The 12,379-nt window shown below is 40.3% G+C and overlaps 1 protein-coding gene across 3 annotated transcripts; it reads left to right on the top strand.

Moving 5' to 3' along the window:
- Window positions 1–14: 14 nt before the first annotated feature.
- LOC136401162 (uncharacterized) lies at window positions 15–9,133 on the top strand. Of its 3 annotated transcripts, none has more exons than XR_010750478.1 (3): window positions 15–154; window positions 6,367–6,506; window positions 8,115–9,133. XR_010750478.1 is itself a non-coding variant. In XM_066378938.1 (3 exons), the coding sequence occupies exon 2, from the start codon at window positions 5,451–5,453 to the stop codon at window positions 6,444–6,446; it is 996 nt and encodes a 331-aa protein (XP_066235035.1). In that variant the 5' UTR covers window positions 32–154; window positions 5,164–5,450; the 3' UTR covers window positions 6,447–6,506; window positions 8,115–9,133. The 3 variants fall into 3 exon arrangements, 2 of the variants coding, with proteins under 2 accessions (XP_066235035.1, XP_066235036.1); XM_066378938.1 differs by having other exon boundaries at window positions 32–154; window positions 5,164–6,506; XM_066378939.1 differs by having other exon boundaries at window positions 32–154; window positions 5,164–6,506; window positions 8,072–9,133.
- Window positions 9,134–12,379: the final 3,246 nt, after the last annotated feature.

Raw genomic sequence — 12,379 nt, 5'->3', positions numbered from 1 at the left:
ACGCCTTGCTTCACTTCCTCCTCAGGCGGAGGGAAGGATACAGGAAAACTTGCTTGATAAAAAACAGTTAGAGGGGTGTGGGTGTCCGAAGCAAAGGGTCTGAAGTTCACGACTTCTAGAAGGGGAGGGAAATGACAGGCTCTCAGTGAAGAAGGTACAGTAAATAAATGTCCAGCGATATGGCGGGCCGGGAAGTGGAATGAAATGGCGTTCTCTAGTTTGGCGGTCATAAGAAAAAAGGGGGAAAATATGAATTGCTTATCGGATTGTTTCTTAAGGTCTTTTTTTTTTTCCTGCCACACTTTTTTTTAATTCTCGTTCTTCCCACTGTTCCCAGCCACTGAGGTGCTTGAGCTCCATTTTCTGCCTTTTTTCTCTCTTTACCGGGGTGTCGATTAAGGCGCCATTATTCCTTCACTGACCGTCTTTGCAGTTTATAGTTTAAATAATACCTCCTCCCTTCAGAGCCATCAATAACTTCTTAATAAATGTCTGTTATAGCATTTACATACACTATATCATTTGCTCTTCCTAATAACCTTGTTAGGAAACATGTCCAGAAAGGAAATGACTTAAGTTTACAGTAAGTGACTAGATAGGTACTGACCTAGATCTGTACCCATTTTACAGAAAGGGACACAGGCAGGAAAGGTTAGGCCAGTATTGATAATATAGTAACTAACTTCGGGTTACTATTACAGTTGTTGACAAAGAAGATCCAGTCTAAGAAAAAGTTTTATAAGAGTTTATTTAAGCCAAACTGACACAACTGCCAGGAAGCAAAACCTCAACGGATTGAGAAAATGATCCAGAGAGTGGCAGTTTTGCAGCTTATTTTAAACATTAGAATCAAAGGGCAGGTGTAAGGAGGATTACATGAAATTCATTGATGGCAAGGTAGGAAAGTCTCTGAGATTGGATAAAAAGTAAAATGGAGAGACATCTTTTACACTGGTGGGTGCAGGATAGTTAACATTTACAGCACATAGAGATGGTATGTAGGCAACAAGATAAAGTGTGGTCTCGAGTTCTGCGGTTGTGCCTTTGAGGGATCTGGAAAATTACTGGAACATTTCAAAGGTATGTTTTCCTAGTTGCACAAAGACAGGAGACAACTTCAAAGGTAAAGACTGACCTTCTCAAGAAAGAAGCTACAGAGCTAGGATGGGACTACCCCCATGACCTGCTTTTCATTAGAAATTTTTATGTTCAGACCACCCTATGTGGTTACTTTGGTCTCTGGGTTTTTAAGAGCAGCCATGCAGGCATCCCCTGAGCTTGTCAGGTTCATATGTGGCCCTTTTTCATCCACACAGTGTATGTCCTATGTTCTTATATGTTATCTGACCCCCATACTGGGTCTGTGATACCTTTACCAGGTATGGTCAACTCCATTTACAGTTACAGAAGCAGACTAGAAAGAATTAAGTAACTTGTCCAAGGTCAAATCACCCTTTTATCTCAGACTCAGTGCTTTTTATAGTACTTTCTCTAAAAAAGAAAAGAGCCCTTAAGATCAGACCTTTTGTTAAGTCTCAGGGTCTCCTTTTAGTGACTCTAGGTGTTGTAAGAAGTACTAATAAGGAGATGAAAGAGCTTTATTTCATTACTTGTGTGCTAGGAAACTGCCCTGTCATGGAAACCATATTCATATATGAATTGAAAGCTAGTATTTAAATTATTGTACAGTCAGCCCCTTTCACTTATCATTCTGGAAATTCTTGCTTTGAAAACCTTAGATAAGTGAATTTGTTCAAAATTTCTGTAACATTTTGCATAAGATAACATCAGTGCAGTCCATGAGATCACTTGAGTTCTGTAGCTGCCAAGGGAACTGTTTACCTGGTTAGGTTTTTTGAGTAAATAGAATTTGATGCTTGAAATAAACCATCTGTAAAGTACTCCTATAGAGTCTTAGTACTGATTTTCATCTAATTATTGTATATAATTTTCTTCCAAAGAAAGAATATGTTTGGAAGAGAAATCCTTCAAATGATAATTAGTTCCTTACTCATTTCTACTTCACCCATGCAAAAATAATTTGACCTTTAAACAAGTCGTTATTGCTTCTCGGCCTTTTGGCTAAGATCAAGTGTAAACAAAGTTGTTAATGGTATTTACTTTGAAGGGGATAATTTTCAATAGTTGTTTTTTTTTCAGAACTTATGTAGAAAAAGTTGTTTATAGTATCTGTTTTGACAATAGTTTGGTGGTAATGAATTAAGTGATCTTGGAACTGAGTTTTAATTGAATATTTATAAATTGAGAAATTAGATATGCCCTTTAAGTAGAAATTATTTTCTTCTAGACCTGAGAATTTATGTCTGCAGTGAAGGTTTTTTTTTCTCATACAGAATTAAAAGAATTGAATTATGAAAGCCTTGGAGTACATGAAAGCTGACAGAAGTGTGTAGTTCTAACACTGGCTTGTACTTTTATGTCTTAAACTCAGCAAGCCAAATTTTCCTTATTGGTAATACACATAAACAGTGAAATAGATTTCTTAAATTGCACCTAAATTTGTAATTCTGAATCATACTGTAACAAAATAACCACTTCCCATCTGGTGAAGAAATGGGCAGCCTTTCTCTGGCTTGTCAAGCACAATCCACTTGACTTGATCCAGTGCTCATTTCCATACATGGAACCCTGATTATTTAGAATCATTCTTCCCAAACTAAATTTGATAGTTAAACCCATTTGTTACTATAGTTCTAGTTTTAAGAACTATACTTTTTGATACTTATCACACTCTCCCTTCCTGTCTCTCTCACTCATCTAAAAAAATAATAATAATACTTATACTTTTGAGGGAAAAAATAGAAATACCGTGGTGTAAAGCATAGTTGACGGGTAGGGACTGGAAGTAAGTTTTCAAGCAATTCTAGAATTAGATCTTTTAACCTGAAAGTCACATAATTAATGAATCTATAGATGTAGTCAAAGTTCAAAGAGTAAGAAAGCTAACAAAGGAGCAATAATATTAACCATGTCAAGTTCAACTGGTGAATTAATTCTTTACAGGCACATAAAAGGCATGTGTGCCTATAAAATAAGAAAAAAAAATTTAGGATAAAATATGACATTCTGTTTGTTTGTTTTTATTTTTTTAGGTGAGAGGAGGGGAGATAGTGAGGCAGACTCCTACATGCACACTGAGCAGGATCCACCAGCCTATGCTCAAGCACCTAGCCGTTTTTAGTGCCTGAGGCTGATGTGCTCCCATCAACTGAGCAATCGTCATAGGACAGGCCCAGGGTCATGCTGGAACCAATCAAGCCACTGGCTGTGGGAAGGGAAGAGGGAGAAAAGAGGGAGCAGGAAGGAGAGAGAAGCAGGTGGTTGCTTCTCCTGTGTGGCCTGACCAGGGATCGAACCCAGGACGTACATATGCTAGGCCAATGCTTTATCCACTGAGCCACCGGCCAGGGCCAACGGGCCAAAGCTCAATCCACTGAGCCACTGGTCAGGCCAACATTCTGTTTCTTATAAGGCCATGGGAGTGCTGAAATTTTTAATCTCCTTACATGAGATACACACACTTCTTTCTTCTTCAAAATTCCATGATCTGCATTACCTAATAACTTTCATAAGATTTTGTGGAATACATAATAGTTCTTTCTCTTGTCTCAGTATTTCAGATGGGAAAAATGAGCTGAGCATTTAATGTTAGCTGCTCTGACACATAACTCTTCCACAACCATCACCCTAGCATCACTATCTGAAATGCATTCTGTTTTTCATAATTTCTAGTATGGCACTTCTAAACTTCCTGGATTGCTTTTAACAAACCTGGTAAATATAAAAGCTAAAGGCAACTACTTAACATAAAAATAAAAATCCCCCATTAAATTTAATTTCTAAATTAAAAAAATCAATAAAGTACACAAAAATCATCCACAACAGAACAAGCATTATTGGTTTTTCTCATTTATATTGGAAAAGGAAAGGGATTATAACTTTAGGGATTGTTTTAAGTCAGCCACATTCTTTCTCCTATGAAATGTACAACTGTACTAAGAATTGACTGTGTTATTTCAGATCCCTATGCCAGACAATCAGATGGCAAGTTACAAGCTTTTGTTGAAGCTTAGGGTAGCTGTGGGAGGGACTTATCACTGAAGCAGATATTACAGGAACTTAAAGAGATGCAGGCCATCCCTCTCCCATGGGAGCTCACAGTCTAATAGAATAGTCTGATCTAAACTGTTCATAAATACAAGTAAAATAAGCATATAATCAATCAGAGCAATACAGGAAAATAAATATCACAAATTCTTTGAAAAATATATTAAGGGCTTAGTATAAGGCAGTTGTGTTTTTTTTTAATTTATTTTTTTACAGAGACAGCGAGAGTCAGAGAGAGGGATAGATAGGGACAGACAGTCAGAAACGCAGAGAGATGAGAAGCATCAATCATCAGTTTTTCGCCACAGCACTTTAGTTGTTCATTGATTGCTTTCTCATATGTGCCTTGACCGTGGGGCTACAGCAGACTGAGTAACCCCTTGCTCAAGCCAGCAACCTTGGGTCCAAGCTGATGAGCTTTGCTCAAACCAAATGAGTTCTGGCCCTGGCCAGTTGGCTCAGCTGTAAAGCGTCGGCCTGGCGTGCGGGGGACCCAGGTTCGATTCCCGGCCAGGGCACAGAGGAGAAGCACCCATTTGCTTCTCCACCCCCCCCCCTCCTTTCTCTCTGTCTCTCTCTTCCCCTCCCGCAGCCAAGGCTCCATTGGAGCAAGGATGGCCCAGGCGCTGGGGATGGCTCCTTGGCCTCTGCCCCAGGCGCGAGAGTGGCTCTGGTCGCGGCAGAGCGACGCCCCTGGTGGGCGTGCCGGGTGGATCCAGGTCGAGCGCATGCGGGAGTCTGTCTGACTGTCTCTCCCCGTTTCCAGCTTCGGAAAAATGCAGAGATACAAAAAAATAAATAAATTAATAAACAAACCAGATGAGTTCATGCTCAAGCTGGCAGCCTCGGGGTCTTGAACCTGGGTTCTCTGCATCGCAGTCCGACACTCTATCCACTGTGCCACTGCCTGGTCAGGCGGCAGGTGTTTTTTAAGTATATTATCTTAATATTTAAAGCAATCCTGTGAGATAGCTAGTATTGTCCCTATACAGATGAGAAGATGTAACTGAAAGGTTAACATTATTTTCATTACAGGGGATCCTCAGGTTGCAATGGTCTCAACAGCATTTCAAGTTTATGACGCTCACTCCCATAAAAACTTTAAAAAATTGAGATGAGAGTGTTTCAGCTTACGCCATTAGCATTGTACTTACGGACTATCTGGGCAAACTAGTTTAGTTGCGTGTGGCAGAAGAATATGCAGTTACACAGCATATGAGTGAGGGAGTTGGCATCCCCCAGTACTCTTGTCTACGTATTTTGGACTGTTAAAAGTGCAAGTGTTTCGTTTGTGTTGCTTTGGTGACTTTTTGGCCCTTATCATGGCTCCTAAACGAAAGTCAGAGTCTTCAGATGGTAGTGCTTCAAAGAAGAGGAAAGCTATCACAATGGAAGTGAAATTAGACATTGTAAAGAGATCAGAAAAAGGAGAATCAGCAACAAACATTGGCCATGTGCTAGGCCTTAGCCGCTCTACAGTAGCAACAATTATCAAGGATAAAGACCGTATCCTAGAGCATGTAAAGGGATCAGCCCCTATGAAATCTACTGTGATTACTAAACAGCGAAGTGGCATAATGATTGAGATGGAAAGATTGCTAGTTTTGTGGCTGGAAGACCAGCATCAGCGACATATACCAGTTAGTCTAACGTTGATTCAGGAGAAGGCTAAACAATTGTTTGAGGCAATAAAACATGAAAGGGGGGAAGGGAGTGAAGAGTTTGTGGCTAGTAGGGGTTGGTTCATGCGTTTCAAAGCTCGTGCCAACTTGCATAACCTCAAGGTGCAGGATGAAGCTGCTGGTAGGGAAATGCTCCCTTCTTTGAAGGTCAGCCTTTTAGCTTCCTCAAGCACCCAGGACACATCAGGAAACATAAGTGTAAGCAAGAAAGGCCTTTCAGCTGCTAAAAATGTAACTGTTGACAAGACATTTACTACCAAGGGTTTGGCAGAAGGTTTTTCTATGGTAGAGGATGGGTTGGCAAAATTTCAGGCTGAGGACCCCAGCAATGACAGATTCAGTAAGGTCTACAGAGATGTTATGGGAGCCTTGCAATGCTATAGGCAGATTTTGGAAGAGAAGAAGTCATCAACCTTCCAGACTAGTCTGAAACAATTCTTTATGAAGGTAGAGAGGCCTGCAACAGATCCTGTACCCTCTACATCAGCTGCTTCTCGAGGTAAAACACCTGTAATACAGGTGGAATCATCTCCAGAGTCTCCTGCATGTTCCTTAGGCAATCCTGGTTCACCTGACGCAGTATCTCCAGCACCTTCTGCAGGTTCTCCTGCCTCTCCAGCTTCCTCCTCCCAATAGGTCAGTCTCTCCCACCTTGCAATGCCCCTTCCAGTGTGCCAGCGAACCGCAGGAATAAAGGTAAGGAATTTTTTTATGCTCAATTTTTGTCATTTTTTTTCTGTTATTACAGTACAGTATATTTATGTCCTTTTCCTTTTTCTGTGGCTTAGTTGTGTTTTTCTGTTCTAGATTATGATTTTACAACTGTGTTAAGTTCCTTAGGCTAGGATGTGTTTCATCTCACACCAAAATTTGGGTTACATCACTGTTAAGGAATGGAACTGTGTCATAACCCAAGGACACCCTGTATTACCACCCAGCTAGCAAGTAGCAGAGCTGGGTGGGCTTCAAATCAAGATTTTATTCCGTGTTCAGCCCTCACTCTTTTCACTACCTCACAACTACTTAGTGATTTGAGAGAGAATTAGCCAAAAAGTGAGTGCAAACTGCTGGCTAGTGGCCAAATTTGGCTTAGATGTGTTTTTGTTTGGCCATCAGCAGTTAACTGTTTTTAAATGTGAGCATCTTTGCACAGTGGCGAGCACTTCACTCTTTAAGGTTGTGTACCAGGCCCTCTTGATGCAACTTACCTGCTGGCTCCAAAAAGCATTATTATCAAACAATCACTGGGGACAGAAAGGAGCTATTCTCAACATTATCCTGAAGAAGCTATATCCAAGGGTGGAAGAAGAAATATATGAACAAGAATTGCAGAGAGTATTTGAGGAAGAATGATTGGCAGTATTTATCATCGTATAAAGGTGAGAGAGGACAAGTACAAAGGTAGATGTTATGACTTAGCACGGCAGTTCTCAAACTTTGGTAAGCATCAGAATTAAAACGTAAGGCTAAAACAGATTGCTGGGCTCCACCTCAGAATGAGTGCGTCTGGGGTGAAGCCTGAGAATTTGCATTTTTAACTACTTCTCTGATACTGCTGGTGTTGGTCCAATTATTATACTTTGAAAATCACTGCTTATCAGACTGTAGGGCGCTTTGGGGGAAGGGCTTAGCCAAGGTTTTGCTTCTGTGTTTCTGTTGTTTTAAGCACAAAAGGAATTGCTTGATGTAGTACAAAAGGAATTGTTTAGAAATAAGTAAAGAAGAAGAAAATTAAATTAGTCTGTTATCAATTAGCTGTAACAGTCTTTAACATTTGATTGATCTTTTCATTTCTCCTTTCTAAAAATAAAAGTGTACTTTAAAAATAAAATCAAAGGTATATTATTATCATCATAGCTACTGATACTTGATTGGGCATCTATTATGCACCAGGGTGCATACATTTACTTTATATACATTTACTTAATCTTTATATACATTTACTTAATCGTTATAATATCCTATGAGCCAGATACTGTTGTTATCATTCTTATTTTACAGATGAGGAAACTGAGGCACAGAGGGGTTAAGTAAGTTGCTCAGTGTTTCACTGCTAGGAAGTGGCATAATTAGTATTAAAATTCAGGCAGTCTGACTCCAGAGCCTGTATGCTTAACCATTATGCTATACTGACTCTTATGCTATACTAGTGCATACTGTTTTTAACCCATATTGTTTAATCACATCATGAACAATCTTGATAACTTTAATATTCTTGTCCAACATTAATATGAAATCCTACTGTTTTCTATCCTTTACAGGCATTCTTCGATTTATTGCATTTTGCTTTATTGTGCTTCACAGATACTGCACTTTTTACAAATTGAAGGTTTGTGGCAACCCTTCATGGAGCAAGTTTAGTGCCATTTTCTAACAGCATTTGTTCACTTTGCGTCTCTCTGTCTACTGGCCAAGGTGCCCTGAAGATTGTTGACAACAAAGGATTCTGAATATTACATAAACTTTGTTGATAAAGCAGCAACATTGTTTGAGAGGATTGACTCCCAATTTTGAAACAAGTTCTCCTGTGGGTAAAATGCTAGCATCCAGCATCACATACTGCAGAGAAATCAACTTTGAAAGGAAGAATCCATCAATGCAGCAAATTTCATTTTCTCATTTTAAGAAATTGCCACCGCCAACCGCCACCCCGATCAGTCAGTACCACCGACGTCAAGGCAGGACCCTCCACCAGCAACGAGTTTATAAACCACTAAAGACTCCGATGATGGTTAGCATTTTTGAGCAATTAAGTATTTTTAAATTAAGGTATGTACAGTTTTTAGATCTATTACCAGTGCACACTTAATAGATAACAGTATTGTATAAACATTAACTTTTATATGCACTGGGAAACCAAACAATTTGTGCAACTTGCTTTACTGTGATGGTTTGGAATGAACCCGCAATATCCCTGAGGTATGATGGTAAAATATTTCAAACAGTCAAAAGTGTACAGCAAAATATTTGAAATACTCATGCACTCACTACTTGTTTAACAAATGTTAATATTTTAGCATATTTTCTTTAGAATGCCTCCTTTCTTAAAAACAAATAGACTTAATAAGACTGTGATTTTGAGGTTTAATTTTACTAGTAAAACAAAATTGTGCCTTATGAGTTATAAGGGAAATTACCATTTCCCTAAATAAAATTAAGATATTTGTCAAACTTGATAATGGAGGAAGAATTTCTATGTAGTGAAGAACCCCATAGTTACTGTTGTCATTATCATGCTATCCCATTAAATACTCCTCCCCCTTCCACACCTATGGGCTTTATTAATTACTTGGTGATAAATGTAATAAATACAGTAACATAAAGCTCGGTTGTGACTTGTATGACTTACTCAGCTTTTATGCTGCTTGGCCTACCTCCATGTGGTGAAGATCAGATTCCACCAAGGTGACATCTCAGCATTACTCAGTGGAACTGTCTGTACTGGTGAAAGAATCTTATGCATCTCCTGTCCAGTATGCAGCCACTAGCCACGTGTGGCTGGCTATAAGGCACTTGAAATGTGGCTAGTGCAACTGAGAAACTGAATGGTTCATTTTATATCAATTTAGGAAGCCACATGTTGTTAGTAGCTAACATATTATACAGCACAGATCTAAGGCCTCAAAGTCCACATTGAAATTAATGAGTCCCCAAATTCCAGTGAGTCGACTCTGATACAGGGTAAGGAGATGGGGACAGACTGTGAAAGGGAACAAGGGAATTTTTTTAATGATGGGGAATTTTCTTTTTTTACATTTATTTATTATTTTTTTAAAAAAATTTTAAGCGAGGGAAGGGGAGATAATGAGACAGATTTCCGCATGCACCTCTAACAAGATCTACCCAGCAACCCCTATCTGAGTGTTGACTGAGCTATTTTTAGTGCCTGAGTTTGTGACTGGGACCAATGGAGCTATCCTTAGGGCCAGGATGATGCTCCAACCAATCGAGTCACTGCTTGGGGGAGGGGAGAGGAAGAGAAGGCAGAGAGGAAAGGGGAGAAAAGCAGATGGTCGCTGCTTCTGTGTGCCCTGACCGCGGGTCAAACCCAGGATGTCCAGATGCCGGGCCGATGCTCTATCCACTGAGTCTACTGGCCCGAGCCAGGAGTTTTCTTTATCTTGATTGTAATGATGGTGACATGGATATATATGTTTGTCAAAACTTATCCTGCTCTTAAAATGGGTGCATTTGATGTATGTAAAGTATATATAAATAAAGTTGATTTTACAAAGTAAAAGAGTTGAGTTTTAGAGACAGTAGTTCCACCTCATGTCTGTCTGTCTAAAGCATATCTTCTGCAATCCCATTTTTTTCCCTTAGAACCACCAGTCATCACTACATTACCAACCATGTGTGATCTGGCTCCTGACTACTTTGCTCCTGGTTGGTCCTTAAACTCTCCAAGTACATTCCTGTCTCAAAGCCTTTGAATTTGCTCTTCTCCTACCTGGGAAACTTCCCTAAGTATCCAGACATCATGATTCCTGCCAGCCTTTCTAAAACTGTGCCTCTGTCCTTTCAACTCTCTAATCTCTACCAGGCGTTCCCAAACTATGACCCGTGGGCTACATGCGGCCCCCTGAGGCCATTTATCTTGGCCCCTGCCACACTTCCGGAAGGGGCACCTCTTTCATTGGTGGTCAGTGAGAGGAACACTGTATGTGGCGGCCCTCCAACAGTCTGAGGAATGGTGAACTGGCCCCCTGTGTAAAAAGTTTGGGGACCCCTGCATCCCATTTACTTTCTTTACAGCTCTGACCACATTATATAAAATATAATTTCTTGTCTGTTGTCCTCCTTCTCCTTTTAAAAGGAGCTAAATTAAAAGCTATTTATAAGGGCAGGGAGTTTGCTGGTTGTTGAATTTCCTGTGTCAGGCAGCCAGGCACACAGTAGCCTTTTAATAAATGTTGTTAAGTGAATGAGTGAATGGCTATCATCCCTGGCAGTGTTTCTCAGCCTGAAAGCTAAGCATATGTCCATACAAAATTCACAAATTCTCTGCAAGATAAAAAAATATTTGTGTTGCTATTTTGATACTAATCTAAAACAGTGATACTTGTTTTTCCAAATGAACACCTTGACATGAAGTTTTAAGTGCCTGAGTTCACGTTCAGTTTTGAATCTTGTTTGTATCAGATGAAAGCCAAAGGACATCATGACACATGCATAGATAAAGATATCACAGTAATTTTGAGTCAGAGTTGAGTCATCATGTCGCACAGTAGTAGCCTAGACATGTCAGACGCAGAACCAGCACGTCAGCTGTCAGTGCCGCATTCCAGTTAGAAATGGAAATTGCACAAAACACACACGTATACTTATACTCAACAACTTAGTAGCTATAAGAGAACTAGTAAATACGCAGTGAAGAGTTGTTTTTTTGGTTTCCAGAAATAATTCAATTAGGTACTATTTAATTTAGATTTTAATTTTTTTTAATTCATTTTAGAGAGGAAAGAGAAAGGGAGAGAGAGAGAGAGCGAGAGAGAGACAGAGAGAAGGTGGGGAGGAGCTGGAAGCATCAACTCCCATATGTGCCTTGACCAGGCAAGCCCAGGGTTTTGAACTGGCGACCTCAGCATTTCCAGGTCAATGCTTTATCCACTGCGCCACCACAGGTCAGGCCTAACTTAGATTCTAAATACTCAAAATACTAATTCCATTTTATAGTGAATAAGACTGCTTCTTCAAATTATCAAGTGATAATTAAAAGTGGCACTCTAGAGTTTTATAGCACCAGAATTTTTACTAAAATATAAGACCTGAGCCCTGGCCAGGTTGCTCAGTTGGTTAGAGCATTGTCCAAATATACCAAGGTTGTGGGTTCAATCCCTGGTCAGGGCACATACAAGAATCAACCAATGAGCCCTGGCCGGTTGGCTCAGTGGTAGAGCGTCAGCCTGGCGTGCAGAAGTCCCGGGTTCGATTCCCAGCCAGGGCACACAGGAGAAGCGCCCATCTGCTTCTCCACCCCTCCCCCTCTCCTTCCTCCCTGTCTCTCTCTTCCCCTCCCGCAGCCAAGGCTCCATTGGAGCAAAGATGGCCCGGGCACTGGGGATGGCTCCTTGGCCTCTGCCCCAGGCGCTAGAGTGGCTCTGGTCGCAACAGAGCGACTCCCCGCAGGGGCAGAGCATCGCCCCCTGGTGGGCAGAGCGTCGCCCCCTGGTGGGCGTCCCGGGTGGATCCTGGTCGGGCACATGCGGGAGTCTGTCAGACTGTCTCTCCCGGTTTCTAGCTTCAGAAAAATACAAAAAAAAAAGAATCAACCAATGAATGCATAAATCAGTGGATCAACAAATCAGTGTCTCTTTGTCTCTCTCTCTCTTCCCTCCCTCTAAAAATAAGTTTTAAAAATTAAAATATAAGAACTGATTATCTAGATCTACCTGCAAAAAACCTGGAAGTTATCAATACAAGGTATTTGTGCAAATGGGTATTATTTGCTTTAACATTGTCAAAGTAAACATACAGGAATGCATTTAATACAAATTAGAAGTTGAATCTGAATGCTTATAAACCTAATATTTTACAATTCAAATTAACATTCATTTTTAATGGCTGGA

Source organism: Saccopteryx leptura, chromosome 3 (genome assembly GCF_036850995.1).
Source record: "Saccopteryx leptura isolate mSacLep1 chromosome 3, mSacLep1_pri_phased_curated, whole genome shotgun sequence".
Classification (NCBI taxonomy): Eukaryota; Metazoa; Chordata; class Mammalia; order Chiroptera; family Emballonuridae; genus Saccopteryx; species Saccopteryx leptura.
This window is presented reverse-complemented; position numbering and strand designations above follow the sequence as displayed.